A 14677-nucleotide genomic window follows, 5' to 3' on the forward strand; every position below is an offset into this window, starting at 1 on the left:
GATATCTTCCAGGCACAAGAACCTCCAAGTTACTCCACAAACTGGTCAAGTTGCAGGAGCTATTAAAACTACTGTTCTCCCTTCTAGCTCAGGGACAGGAAAGCAGTGAAGAGTCACTTAACTCCCAAACCTCTCCTCTGCAGTCTTTCTCATTCCAGAACCTTTTTCCAGGGCTCTTGGATAAATTTTCCTCTCTCCCTTTTAGAGACAATTTTGCATTTTCCCTTATCCCTGATCTCTATTCCTACACATATAAGAAGGAAGCCTTAATAAATACTTGCTGATGTGACCTCACACAAGTAGACACGAAGCTAGGAAAGATATTAAATATATTTGATTACAGAGTCAAGATCCCAAAAGGTCTAGGTAGGAATAGTGATCCAAATTTAATATGTTAAAATGTAATAAATAAAGTCCTGTGCTCTGGCTAGTACCTATGTAACACAAGTGTTTTAGTGAACTGAAAACTTTTTATGAGTTAACAAAGTGACATAACTACTAGAAGAGCTAATGTAGTCCAAAAAGCAATGTGATGTGGAGGGAAAGCCATTTGAGTCAAGGAAGACCTGGGTTAACAGTCCACCATTAAACATTCTCCCTCCCACTGCTGCCACATTACTATGAGAGGGCATATGCCCTCTCTAAGCTTCATCTGGGGGTAATAATACCTTTAGAACCAACCTCCTATGTTTGTTGTGAGGATCAAAAATTATCCTTCACCCCAAGAAAGTACCACAAGTTTAGAAGGTTTTACAGGGATGTACAGGGACATAGGTCTATGAGGAGACATGTAGGGCTCATCTAGGAGACTGAGGGGCTTCCTTGATATTCTAGTCACTGAGTACTTTTCTCTTTTTAGAGGCTATCTCAACAATAGAGAATTACTATAATGTGGGAAGACTTTGCACCCTCTAGTCTGGTCCCCTCATTTACACACAAACACTTTATAAGCTCAGTCCTGGCTGTGTGCCTTTGTTCCTATTGTTCCTCTAACCTTGACTCCTTTTAAGGGCCAGTTGAAGTCACCTTTACTACAAGAACCTTCTCTGTGAAGATTAAATTTAACTCTTCCCTGATTATAACAATGAAAATACTTAACTCTCTCCTGATTGTGAAGATTATATTGAAACCCCTGACTATTTTTAGATTTAATCCCCATAAGAGTAAACATGGCACTTAAAGTTAAGTATGGAGATCTGCCCATTTTTAGACCTAATCACCAAAAGTGCAAACATCCCACCTAATCATGAAGTTGGAGGTCTGTGGCCCAATTGTGTGATAGTGGGTGACAAATTGGAATTGACTCACTGCCTCCTTGGCAGTCCTAGGGCATGACTTCAACTGTGATTGGTAGACATGGAATTAGGGGAAGGCACAGGAAGTGATGCAAGAGAAAATGTCTTTAAAAGAATCTATTACTTTCTGTGAGAGGGGAATTCTTCTTCATTCTTTGATTTGCTGACTGGACCTGAGACCCTGTTCCTGACTGGACTGACATGTGGTAAGTGAAAAGGGGACTCTTAACTGTTGGATTTTCTAAAAAAACCCTATCCTCAGGAGAGACCTACTCTTTTCCTGCATCCCAGGGCCTCAGGTACAAGGGCTGAGGTCCCTCAAGCTAAGAACTAATTCTCCCTGCCTGGGCTGAGAGAAGGGCTGGAGATAAATTACTTAGTGCTCAGACTAGATATCTTACTTGATCCTCTCTCTGATTTCTTGCTTCACTCTTTCTACATTTTGTAAATAAAATGTAAAGAAAATCTCTTTGGAATTAATTAAATTCCTGGAAACCACACTCTTAAATATAAAATCCAACCCTTTTAAAATTAACCCTTTCCCCCCTTATACTTCCTAAAAACTCAAGGCTCCATTGGTTTTCTTCTCTGAACTCCTATAGCATTTATAGCCCGTACCTTTAAAAGTATACGATAGTCTTTATAAGCTAGCCTTCTTTTCCCAAATAAACCGAGTTCCTTGAGAGGAGGGATATCCAGTATTTTGTCCATTTGCATCTGCCAATGTACTAGATGGTGTTAGACACATAGGAGATACAAATATGGGTAATTATGAAACTACTGAGTAGTTGTCTGCTTTTTGACCCCTCATGGCCAGGATTCATAACTGTAACGCTTTTTCCTCACAAGTTCAGGCCTGCTTTTTCAAGATGTCAGGCAAAAAAAAAAAGGAAAAAAAGGGTTCTGTCCTTAGTTCAAAGCTGCAGGGCGGACAGAGTTATTTGTAGACATTACAGTCAGTAAGAAGTAGCAGTGAGTAGCTTGTTTCAAACAAGGGATGGGGAGGACCAGAGGGGCAATTGGAGCGGGTTAGGGGCAAGACAGCTAGGAGCAGCAGTGAGACCCAAAGGTGACCCCAGTGCTTATTTCACATGCTTAATAAGTGTTAATGAAGCAAATGAATATTTACTTCCTGCCTCTGGGTGGGATTTGGCAGCCATTTTCTGTACATGTGATAGATGGAAATATATGTAATAAGGGCAGTTGGGTGGCTCAGTGGATTGAGACCCAGGTCTAGAGACAGGAGGTCCTAGGTTTAAATCTGGCCCCAGACACTTCCTAGCTGGGTGACCTTGGACAAGTCACTTAACCTCCATTGCCTAGCCCTTACCACTCTTCTGCCTTTGAGCCATTACACAGTATTAATTCTCAGTTGGAAGGTAAGGGTTTGGGGAAAAAAGAAATGTAACAAGAGATGGGTTATGCCAAGGGGCTCTTTGTTGGAATTCTTCTGTGAAGACCATGCACTTCCTAGTACTCAGCCAATGAGGAACAGAGGGGAGAGAACTTTACATTGGGATTAGGAATAAAAGATACACTGCAACAAGCCTGTGTGTGTGCCACTTCTTGCAGTGCATGCCCATTCTTGCGAGAATGAAATGAAACTTTCAAATACTTATCCAAGAAGGGTCTCAAATTTTATTGATAACATAGTCTACATAATTAAAAAGGGGCCTAAAAATCATGGTAGATGCCTACCAGCAATCAGAAACAATGAGGCCTGTAGGACAGAAGCATGAGAAAGTAATACAATGTAAACAGAAAGGGAATTAGCAACATAGTATACAAGGCAACTGGGGCAGGAAAATGAACACTGAAAAACAACAGTCAAGAATCAGCCTGTGAGAAGTTAGAGTTAGTTATTGTTATTTGGCAGAAGACTACAGGGTTGTTGTGAGAACAAAAGAAGGTACTGTCTGTGTGTAATGCACTTTGCAAACCTCAAAAAGCATTATATGAATTTTAGCTATCATTATTGTTGTCATTGTGATTTCAGTAGTCACAACAAGTTCTATAATCTCCAGACCCAGAACATAGACAACTGGTCTTTGGGTTTCTTGCTTGAAAACTCAGAGCTTCCAAGGATCTCCTGGCTACTGGACACAAGATTTCTACCTTCAGAACTTCATTTACTAGAATACTTTATTATTTGATGATATAGTCCAGGCTCTGTTACAAACTAGCTAACTCTGCCATCTTGGGGAAAGTCAATTTCAGTCTTTACTGAAAGCATTAATTCCATCTGCCCCACTTTTAACAAATGGTCATTCAACCTACATTTGGATACCACCACTGAAGGACAACTAAAAATTGTCAACAAATATTCATTAAGTGCCTTTTATGTACCAAACACTGGGTAATCAAATAAGAAAAAGATCTAATGGAGGAAAACAATACACAAAAAATTAAAAAGGAGGGAAGAGGATGAGGACTACAAGAGGATACCTTGTGCTGGGATATGTGCATAGAATTGAAACCAAGCAGAGCGGCTGCTGGAAAGTGAAGTTAGAGGTCTGAGTCCTCCATAAAAGGAGGTCTTGAGAGTTCATTGTTTTGCTCTTTGCAGTGAAGATTGCAACATCCCCTAGTTTTAGTAGAGGATCTTTGAAAGTTCCTGTATCCAAAACTATGTTGTGCTATAACCAGCCTAGTCGTATTCGATCTGGAAATTAGAATTCCTTCACCTGGGGCAAAAAATAGTTAGGATGGAACATATGGTGGCTGAAGAGTTTGTGTGGGCTTAAAAGAGGGAAGACAAGGGAGTGTCTAGCCACTGGTTCAGTCTTATAAGTATCATCAGCATAATCATAGATGGCATTTATATAGCACTTTAAGATTAACAAATTGTTTTACAAGCATATTATTAATCCTCAAAATACCTTTGGGGGTTGGTGCTATTATGATCCCCATTTACCAGATGAGGAAGCTAAGAGAGGTTAGGTGACTTGACTAGGGTCACAGGTCACAATAAATGACAGGCAGACTTAAACTCAGGTCTTCCTGAATCATTCCAGAAGAAAATATGGCCTTTTCTCCTATAGGGATTGGGGAAAAGATGGGCTCATGACAGGGCATCCATAACAGTGAGGTTTGTTTGTTTGTTTTTCAGGATAGGGAAAGAGTCAACTACAGAATGGGGATGACAGAAAGGGCAGTGTGCTGGAGGAAATGGGATGGAATGGGATCACTTGAAGAAGAGTTAGCTGCGGTAAGGAGTAAGGCAATAACATCATGTGAGGCAGGGACAAAGAAGGAGACAGTGGTAGAAGGCTTCTGAGTGACCAGAGATGAGGACAGAAGAGGAAGCTCATACAGAGGAGAGAGGCTCTATGAGCCAGAAAGAACCAGAAAATGCTCCCCACTAAAATTTTTAGTTGAATGTTGAAAGAAGCCAGGTTTTCCAAAGCAGAGTTGAGAAAGAAGAATATTCAAGTCATAAGTGGACAGCTAGGACAAAGGCACATCTGGAAACTAATGCATTTATAGAGGGGAAGAAAGTGAAAGAAGTCTGGAAAGGTAGGAAAGGGACAGGTCAGAAAGTTTCCAAATTTCCCAGTTTCCACATTAGCAACCAGTTCTTTCTCATTGGAAATAGTCAATTCACAACATTGGTGGCCTCATGGGTTCATCTTCCTTTTGAAGGAAGAAGTATTTGTCCATAATACAGATAAACAAATTATTTTTCATCGGTTGATTGCAAAAGTAGAAGCCAGGACTACTTCTGACATACATTGAGATCTGAGTAGTCTAGTCCCCAAATAACACCCTGGAAGCTGTCTGAATGAGAGAAGAGAGCATGGCAAATGAGTAGATATGGAAAGATCAGGCTAAAGAATAGGTAATAAAGTTACATAAACATTATCTTTAAAGTTATAGACAAAAGATGGTAAGGAGAGTCGACAGTGGCTGCTAAAAAGTTGAAGGACAACACTAGAAGGACCTAGCAGTGAGCTAAATGTTCCATCCTTAAAAAGGGACCACAGGGATTAGGGCCTAATGAATGCTAGCAAGGCCATATGAATCATTATACATTCCTAAAGATCATACAGAATTGGGCCTTAGGAAGTTTTAAAGATTTGAGATGAGTAGTGTGACAAGGAAATCACCTTAAAGGACTGATATATATTAATTTAAGGTCACCAAGGAATTCAGCTATGTAATTCCTAAATGAAAACTCAAGTCAGCAGTCAACCTTTTATGGAGTTTTTAATTACAAACAGGAGGAAGAAAGGTATTAGAGAGAGAGAGAGAGAGAGAGAGAGAGAGAGAGAGAGAGAAGGGAATAGGGCTTAATTACCCCCTCTGTTTAGGCTGGGCCAAAAGGCCCAAGTCCTTAGATAGCTGAGGCAAAGAAAAGAGATCAGTCCCTATCACTCACGTGACCAAAATGGAGAAACAGTCTCAGGGGCCTCCACCTCCAGCTTCCTTCAGAGCAAGCTTCTCAGAGCACAACCTCTCAGAGCAAAACCTCTCCAACCTCCCTCAGTCCTCAGACCCTGCTATCTTTAAGGAAACCATCCAAGTTCCCTCCCCTCAGTTCTCACATCTACCAATCACTGTCCATGTCTTCCCTATGCCAATGGTGGCTCTAGCTTAACCCAGGACCGCCCAGAGGTCTGTGGCTTTGCACATGTCTGTTGAAGGTCATATTCTCAAATAATTAAATCTTGATCCTTTGCTGCAGCCCTTCCTAAATCCTGTTACTCTGAGTAGGGTGGAGATTGGAAGTTCCAAGACCTGGTTCTGTCATTCCAAGTATCTCTATTGTATCAATTCTAAAATCAATCATGACTCAAAGAACTTCCTGTTCTATGCTTAAGCATAGGTCAAAGCCCTTTCCATTGTTCAGCAAAAGGTTTCTGTCCTAAAGTAATCTTAAGTAGGGAGGAGAAAGACCCTCCCATGCCAAGGGGGTTAACATTCCAATAGACTATCAGTAGGAAATTTTTCAAGTATGAAATTTCCCAATGGTGAAATTTCCAACATTTATAAGTCTAAGAAATTTTAAGGTTTACAGTAGCTAAAGATGTTCGCGCAGCCTATAAACTGTTTTGGTGAATAAATTTGAAAATGACTATGAAGTTTGTTTCCTCCTTTAGGGTATACCTGTCTCAAATCTCCATATTCATTTGGATCCTTGGGTGGGATGAGCAGGGCTGGTCCTGGGACCAGCTCCAAGTACATTATATTACCCTGGCACCAATGATGGGAAGCAGTTCCTATAGCACTGGTAGTTCCTACCAATCAGAATGCTGAGGTAATACCCATAGTAAAGTGGTCTTGTTAGTCCAAGTAGGATTTAAGAACTCCCTCATAACTTAGTTGAGTATTAAAGGCAATAAACATTTATAATCAAGCAAGGAAATAAACAAAATCTAGGTGGCACATTAGATAGAACACTAGACCTAGAATGTCAGGAAGACCTGTATTCAAATATGACTTCAAATACTTACTAGCTCAATCACTTAACCTCAGTTGGCCTGTTTCTTCAGCTATAAAATGGGGATAAAGCATCTACCTTCCAGGATTATGAGGATAAAATGAAGTAGTATTTGAAAAGTACTTTGCAGATGTTACAGTACTATATAAACAATAGCTATTAAAAAATTCATACCTTAAATGAAGACTAAAAATGGAATGATATAAAGCTTTTCCTCTCCCTCTGACACTATATTTGATTTCCAAAAAAACCTGTGTGCTAAGATCCTTAAATATGTCCAGTCATAGAGGACAGGAACTGTTTTGTTTTTGTTTTTTGTCCCAGGATTAGGCACTATTCTTGGCACAAAGTAAATGCTTACCAAATATTTGTTGAATTGAACCATGACAGGAAAAAGGTTTGCTATTCAAGTATAGGTTGGATGAGATGAACTGAGGTCCCTTTTAGAATCTGTGATTCTTTGAATAATGTCCCTAAAATTACATCAAGAACTTTGGAATGTCTTGGTTGCAAAGAGTGGGAAAATACAATCATTAATTTTCTCTTCCCCAACAAAATAGGGCTTTGTGTCTACTTGGGGCATTTTACTGTAGACTGCCATAGACAAGGCTAGTGTTTCCTTAAAATGCTGGAGCTGGAAGAAGGCCCAAGGGATTACTTGGTTTAAACTCCTTTTTAAAAAATTAGTAAAGATGGATTTATAACAAGCAATAATCATCTAAGAATATATGGCTTGATAGTGTGAACCTGAGCTTCCAGACACCAATTCTGGCTCATCATCCCCTATACCATGATGCCTATTTACATAGCATTCTGTGGTTAACAAAAAAACTTCTTTCCACTATTTCACTGGATCCTTACAATGGTATAGGGTAGTCAAGACAAATGGTAACCCTATTTTATAAATAAAAAAATGAGTCTCAGGCTGACTGAATAATTTACCCAAGGCTACACAGATAGCAAGTACTTGAGTATTGAAGCCAACATATTTTCATATCAGTATTCTTTCAATTAAATGTGTCTAGTTTTTCTAGATACATTAAGGTCCTTGCCTATATGTATATTTTTGCTAAATCAATCTTTTTGCACTGAATTTAATAAACACTATTAAACTCTTGCCACATTTCTTTCAGAACCCAACCTCTGTCTTTGTATAGTTCTAAAAACTGGAAAATATCTTTCCCTTCTGCCTCTTAAACATTAAAATGGAATTCCTATCTACTTTCTTCCCATCTTTAACTGTAATCTAAAATCCTAGTTCCTCCTTCAAAATTACTGTCATTCACAGCTTCTGGCACAATGAACTTTAATATTTAGTGATCATTTTGTACAGGAACCCCTTCCCTACCCCCAATATTTGGCATTCTTCCCACCCCCAGCCCTACCCAATAGGACTATTATAAGACTTAGATATTACATATAATGCACTCTACAAACTTTAAAAGTTTTTATTATTATTCCTATGCCTCTTCTATTATTACAATGATCTCTCACCTATCACAGGAGTTACATTCCAGAGATCCCCATGATAGGTAAAAATCCATGAAGTAGTGGTGTTATATTTAATTATTTAGATATTTTAAGGCTGTATTAATCCTTTCCACTCTCCTATAAACCTTTTCCACACTCTTATTAACCTTTCCCACTCTTAGAAATACTGAGTCAATCCCTAGATACAGAACACAGCGCTATTTTCATTGCATCAGCCAATACAGAAACACTAGCTTTGCGCTCAGCTGTGTACAATCTTACACTTGGCAAACTTGGGCAAGCAGTAGCGGCACAGTGCATTTCCATTGTGCACAGTACAGTATTCATCAGCAAAATCCCAATAGTAAAAACTCTACAATACAGAATTAGATGTGTATTTTTTTAAACCCATGATAGTGAAGCCATGATATAGCAAATGAAAGATTAGATACAAATTTGCTCTTTCCCTTTACACTCACTGTTCTTTCTTTATTCTAAAATTCTTTTACTATCACTGCATGTGTGCCCACTAGTAAACTTTCTGTTTGCTCACTAACTGTAATATTATCTTCTTACACTGTTCTTTCATTAGCACTGTTCCCATTTTCACTATCATTTAACTGTTTCTTTTTGCTCACAGGTTTCTGCACTATTATTTTCTTGCACTGTTTATTCATTCTCAAACTTCCCATTATTCTCATTTTCTCTATTTCTGGTATTATTTTCATTTTCTCTATCTCCTTTGACAAGGCCTTGTATTTCTGCATCCCCCAAAACATGGCTTCATAATTGGGCTCCTTGTTTTACCCCTCCTGCAGCTATTGTCAAGGACTTAGGGTGAGCTCTTGATTTTAGATTCTTGCCTTGTGCTGAGGTTAGGGGGCCTTGCATTGCTGATTTAGTGTACACATGGGAACAACACTCCTGTGATCCTGTTATTTTGGTAGGTTGGTCTATTCTTTTTCCAACATCCCCTTGTTTTCCTGTTGCTATTACATGAATTATTGCTGTTATTCAACTGAGCTCTTAATTGGCAGTCTCTTAAAAAATGTCCTAGCTTTTTGCACAGGAAACATTTCAATTAACTATTTCTTTGTCCTCTTGATGCATACTCCTGTCCAGGCAGATAAGTTTTTTTTTTTTTAAAATAATATTTTATTTGATCATTTCCAAGCATTATTCATTAAAGACAAAGCTGACTCGTGATTCCACTGGGTCAGATAAGCTTTTAATGTTGCCATGGTTTTCACCTCTTCAATTTCTCTCTCCTTCAATTTTTTATTTGCCTCTCTCAACTGATTCCTTAACTCTTAGACTAATTCATCCCTTTCCTCATAAAAATATATAAATAGCATTCTTCCTTAACTCCTCTAATCCAAGAGATTTCCATCCTGGATACTGTTAATCTAAATTTTAACATGTAGACAGTTGCCTTTTACAAACTGCCTCCTGATATATTGCAAATTCTGTTTTGACAGATCTCCAAATCCTAATTTTTCCCTATTTCTATTATTCTGTCTAAAAATGTGGAAGGATTCTCCCCTGGTTCCTGCTTTAATATCTCAAATTTCCCCCAAGTATCTGGTCTATTTTTCCCCCCATTTGAATTAGTTTATTTAGTCAATTTAGAACATTATTCCTTGGTTACAATAATCACATTATTTCTCTCACTCCCCTCCATCCACCCTTCCTGCAGCCAATGTGCAATTTCATTGGGTATTACTTATGTCCTTGATCAGAACCTATTTCCATGTTGTTGATGTTTGCACTAGGATGTTCATTTATCTGGTCTTTTAGAATGAATTCTAATTGCTTTTAAAATTGAATTTCCCCCCTGGCCTAAAAATCTCAAATTATCTATGTTAGATAATTCTAAATCCTGAGTGCTCTCAGGCCATGATGTTAGATTTAGGTTGCCCCTGGTTTCCTTCACAAACTGTTCTTTTTCTCTTTTTGTAAAAAGCTCAGAAAGCAAAAGTTCTGTATCTTCATATAGCCTTATTGCTTTCCTGAACTCTTTCATGCACCTCAGGGGTTCTTCATATTTTGGAATTCTCTTTCTCAGGTGGTCCAAATCTGCAGCACTAAAAGGCTTATGGGTTTTTATATGCACTATTCTTGCTTCCAGCTGGAGGCGAGTTAGGTCATGCAATGGAACAGCAGCAGCTGTAATACTCTGATTTCCATCAGCTCTTAATTGGGTATCATCTTTTTGTTCTGCCTTATTAGTTTTCAGTGCCTCAATTTCCCCAGTTAGTTTCTTTTCCATGCCTCCCTTTAATGCCAAAATCATCACTTTCAAATCGTCATTCTTTCCCACAGCCCTTTTCCCCAGTACTTTGCCAAAAACCAGATTTCCAGTAAAATGATCTTCAATAGTGTAGAGAATATCACCAGCAGCATTGGGACATATGATATTGCCCTGTCCATTTCCATCTTTAGCCACTTTAAACTTCCATATGTATTCATCAGGAAGTATAAAAATATCTGGTATGTTGGTAAAGATTATAACAGACTAAGATGCATTGGTATACTGCTGCCAATACACCCATGGACCACTACGTTTTTGAACTTTCATTGTTTTCTCAAGCCCTTTGACAGGAAAAATGTTATTTAAACCTGACCTTTTAAATCCCCCTACCCCCAATGGTGATTTATTCTGATTGGTTAGCCTGGTTGCTAGGTAAATTTCAGCAACTCAGACCTGAGAAAATTTTCCAATAGGGCCACCCAATCACTGTCCCAGAGGCTTTGTAGGTCCAAAACTTCAACTGACTCAATTCAAAGCCATGCTGGCTCAGTCAACTGAAAGACTATAGATTTACCCTTAAGGTTGATAGTGTATCAGTTTGTTGTAGCTGCTTCACCCTGATCCAAGGGCAAGATGGCTACCCTCAGGCCTGGAGCTCTGAGAAACACAAATCTGACTTCTTGATCTTAACAGGCTTTTACATTAAAGGTAATAACTAGAATTGGGTAGGAATGTAGGGCTAGGGAATTCCCTGGGCTAATAAAACTCTATCCCAGAACCCTCTGACCCACAAGGGTCTCTTCAGCCTCCAACACTGTTGGGGCTACTCTGCCTCCCTTCTCTAATTTCCTCAGTCTTCCTTTCTAACTGGCCTAGTCTGAGCCCATCCAAAATAGTTTTTGGTAAGGTTGCAGATATAGTTTCTGGATCCGGAGTCAGGTGACAGGACTGATCTAATCACCAAATAATGCAGGCTAAGCCTGAAAAGGTAACTTAGGAGATCAACTCAGTTAAGATGGTATTTTATCTTCTTAGTAGTTCAGTACATTTGACTAGAGTAAGGAACTTGCTGGCTGGAATCTCACAGGGATGACCAGGAACCAAAGTAGGAAATTAGCCAAGGATTACAGATAAATCAGAAGAGCCACATTCAGAAGCTGTGACCTCTCTTACTGCTTTCTCACCACCCTGCCTCCAGGCTGACAGTTAACCATTTCAGAACCCACTCTTAGAATTCGAAGAGTCCCTTCCGCACATTCTGTCTTCTGCAATCCATCCAACTCCTATATCTTCACTCTGCCAACCTGCATTTTCCTCAAATTCTTTCATTCCTTTCTTTCACAAGGGACGAATGTACTACTTCTGGTGATGAAGTTTCAGACAAATAACTACTATCTATCATAGTATGTTTCTTATGTGCTATTTGATGCTTCAAAATCTGAATTTGTTGATACTTAGCTACTAGCCCCAAGCTTATTTTACCATCATTTTCTGCATAATTACAAAAATATTTTATGTAAAAGCTCATTAAATAAATGTCATTGTTATTGTGGAACTAAACTTAAATGCACCTTTCTTTGAAGAGTACAGTGTTAATATTTAACAAGTTAACTTTAACAAGCATCATTGGCTATTGAGGGCTATCCTTGAAAGGCTACTTTAAGTAAGAATCTGCATTTTCCAAAAATTGCTCTTCATTATCAAGATATTCTAAGATAATATTTCCACCATTATATAAAGGGCAATCTTCTTTAGCAATCCATGTTTCCAAAGTCTGATCTGAAGGTAAGGCTTCTCCTGTTGCAATATTACACAATCTTAATTTCTGTAAAAGAAAATTAAATAGGAGTTCAATTAGTAATCACACTTTGAAGAAAGTAAACAACTGATTTTCATACAACAATGACTATAAATTATTTATTACTACCTTGGCTGTTGCCTTGTTGTTCTCATTTTTAAGGTTAGATAACGAAGCTGCAAAATCTACCACCTTGCCAATACTCCATTTACAACAAAAGAACATGGGTTTGCTTTTCTCCTTGCTCCCTTTAGGTAAGAATACCTGAAAGTATATTCTTTCTGTCTGCAAAAATAAAGTTAAAAAACAAAACAAAATACATTATGCATTTCCCTTGGCCATTTTTTAAATGAAAGGCAAGAGTGGTTTGGAGTCAAGGAGAGGGCCAAAAAAGAGACAATATAACAACAACTAGGTGAACAACAGTACGAATGATAAGAAGAGGATGATAATCAACCTACCAGGGGCTTTTGTTAAAGATTATTGAGTGCTGGGTAGAGAAATGCCTGGGAGTCAAGGTGCCCTTCCTCTAGACTTTGAATGACTATTAAAGTTATTCTGAAAAAAAAAGTGACATCTCTCTTTTCAGAGTAGGAATCACCACAAAAAAGAATGAATGTGAGCTAACAACTTTCATTTTACCCAATGAATAATAATTTATGTTAGAACTCATCTTTGCTTTTAAAAGGAAAATATATCAGAGGAGAAATAAGGTTCACTTTATAGGAGTTTATTTATTAACCAGCTCTGTGGAAGTGTACTTATACCCTAAGGGAAAGGGCAGAGTGCCACAGAATGTTAGTACTAAAAAGAACCTTAGAAGTCCAACAACAACCCCCATTTTTTTAGTGGGGTAATCAAAGTCTAGAGAAGTTACATGACTAGCCCAAAGAGAGATAGAATTATTGACTCCCAGACCACCTGCTTCCCTCACCTGCCATAGGTGTTACAAATAAAATCTAAGTGTCATGACTTTTAATCATATTGCTAGATAATTCAAATTAGATTAAACTTTTTTATATTAAAAAAATCTATATGTAAACGTTAATTACTGCTGCAACAAAAATCCATTTAACAAAAAACTTCCAAGTCTTAGAAAAAAAAAAGACCACTTAGTTTAAATCACAGATAGGATAAAATTCCAAAGTGGTCAGTCAAGTATAGACATCTTCCCACTCCACTGCCTAAAACATAGGTGCATATGTGTGTACATACATACACACACACACACACACACACCTCCCCACCCCCATAGACACCCCCTTTTGAAGTCTAAGAAGACTAAAAGTTTTGCTGTAATGGAATAACACAGTTTTAAAACATCTAAGCCCAACCTGAGGCAGAGATTTATCGCCATCAGCATGCATTTTTAATTTCATTAGTGCAACTTTTGCTGCAGTTTCACTGTTCTTTGCACCTCTGCGTCCTTTGTTTATCGCTGCTCCTTTCTTGGAATCTGAAAAACAAAAAATTAGCATCTGATAAAATGATCATAGGTGCTACATTTTCTAGTTTCATTAAAAGTGCTAAATAATAAATTCCAACACTAAGAATCATTCATGAGTAGAGCCTATAATACATCTTTAAAGACTTAAAAACTCAACACTTAGGGGGCAGCTGGGTAGCTCAGTGGATTGAGAACCAGGCCTAGAGATGGGAGGTCCTAGGTTCAAATCTGGCCTCAGCCACTTCCTAACTGTGTGACCCTGGGCAAGTCACTTGACCCCCATTGCCTAGCCCTTACCACTCTTCTGTCTTGGAGCCAATACACAGTATTGACTCCAAGAAGGAAGGTAAGGGTTTAAAAAAAAATTCAACACTTACTAGCAGACAAGTTTGTGAGGCCATAACCCTCCACTAAGAAAATTAAAATTGAAGACTTCTTTATCTTGTCTAGGAATAAATGGGCAGTTTGCACAAAGTAGAGACTTTCCATTTCTGAATATTACCCTATAGGTGGAAAGTCCACTGGATTTGGACTCAGAGGAACTGGATTCAAATTCTCATTTGGCTACTTTACTACCCATATATAGCTTTGGACAGATTACTTCATCTCTCTGATCCTTAGTTTCCTCATCTGTAAAATGAGGGAGTTGGATTAAATGAACTCTAATGTGCCTTTTCAAAAAGATAATACTCTCTTTGCAGTATAGAGAGCACTGAACCTGGAGTCAGAAAGACCTGAGTTTGAATCTGACCTCTGACATTTACTAGCTGTGTTGACCCTAGGTAAGTAACTTCATGTGTCTCATCTGTAACATAGATATAATAGCATCTATCTACCAGGATAATTGTGAGGATAAAATAAGTCAATATTTGTAAAGTGCTTTGCAAACCTTAAAGCACGACAAAAATGCTAGCTTCATACTCTTCTTCAAGGATGGCTTATATCAACTTATCCATAATTTTCACCTATTTCTATT

At 38.3% G+C, this 14677-nt stretch overlaps 1 protein-coding gene across 1 annotated transcript in view; it reads right to left on the reverse strand.

Moving 5' to 3' along the window:
* Window positions 1-2910: 2910 nt before the first annotated feature.
* ZFAND1 (zinc finger AN1-type containing 1) overlaps window positions 2911-14677 on the reverse strand; it is a 29014-nt gene continuing 17247 nt past the window's right edge. Inside the window, exons 6-8 of the mRNA XM_007486900.3 lie at window positions 13589-13710; window positions 12384-12539; window positions 2911-12281 (exon numbers count right to left, since the gene is read on the reverse strand). Of these exons, the coding sequence (XP_007486962.1) occupies window positions 12111-12281; window positions 12384-12539; window positions 13589-13710 (449 nt within the window). The 3' untranslated portion in view covers window positions 2911-12110. The remainder of the gene's footprint in view (window positions 12282-12383; window positions 12540-13588; window positions 13711-14677) is intronic.

The sequence above is a fragment of the Monodelphis domestica genome, chromosome 3 (assembly GCF_027887165.1).
Source record: "Monodelphis domestica isolate mMonDom1 chromosome 3, mMonDom1.pri, whole genome shotgun sequence".
Taxonomy (NCBI): domain Eukaryota; kingdom Metazoa; phylum Chordata; class Mammalia; order Didelphimorphia; family Didelphidae; genus Monodelphis; species Monodelphis domestica.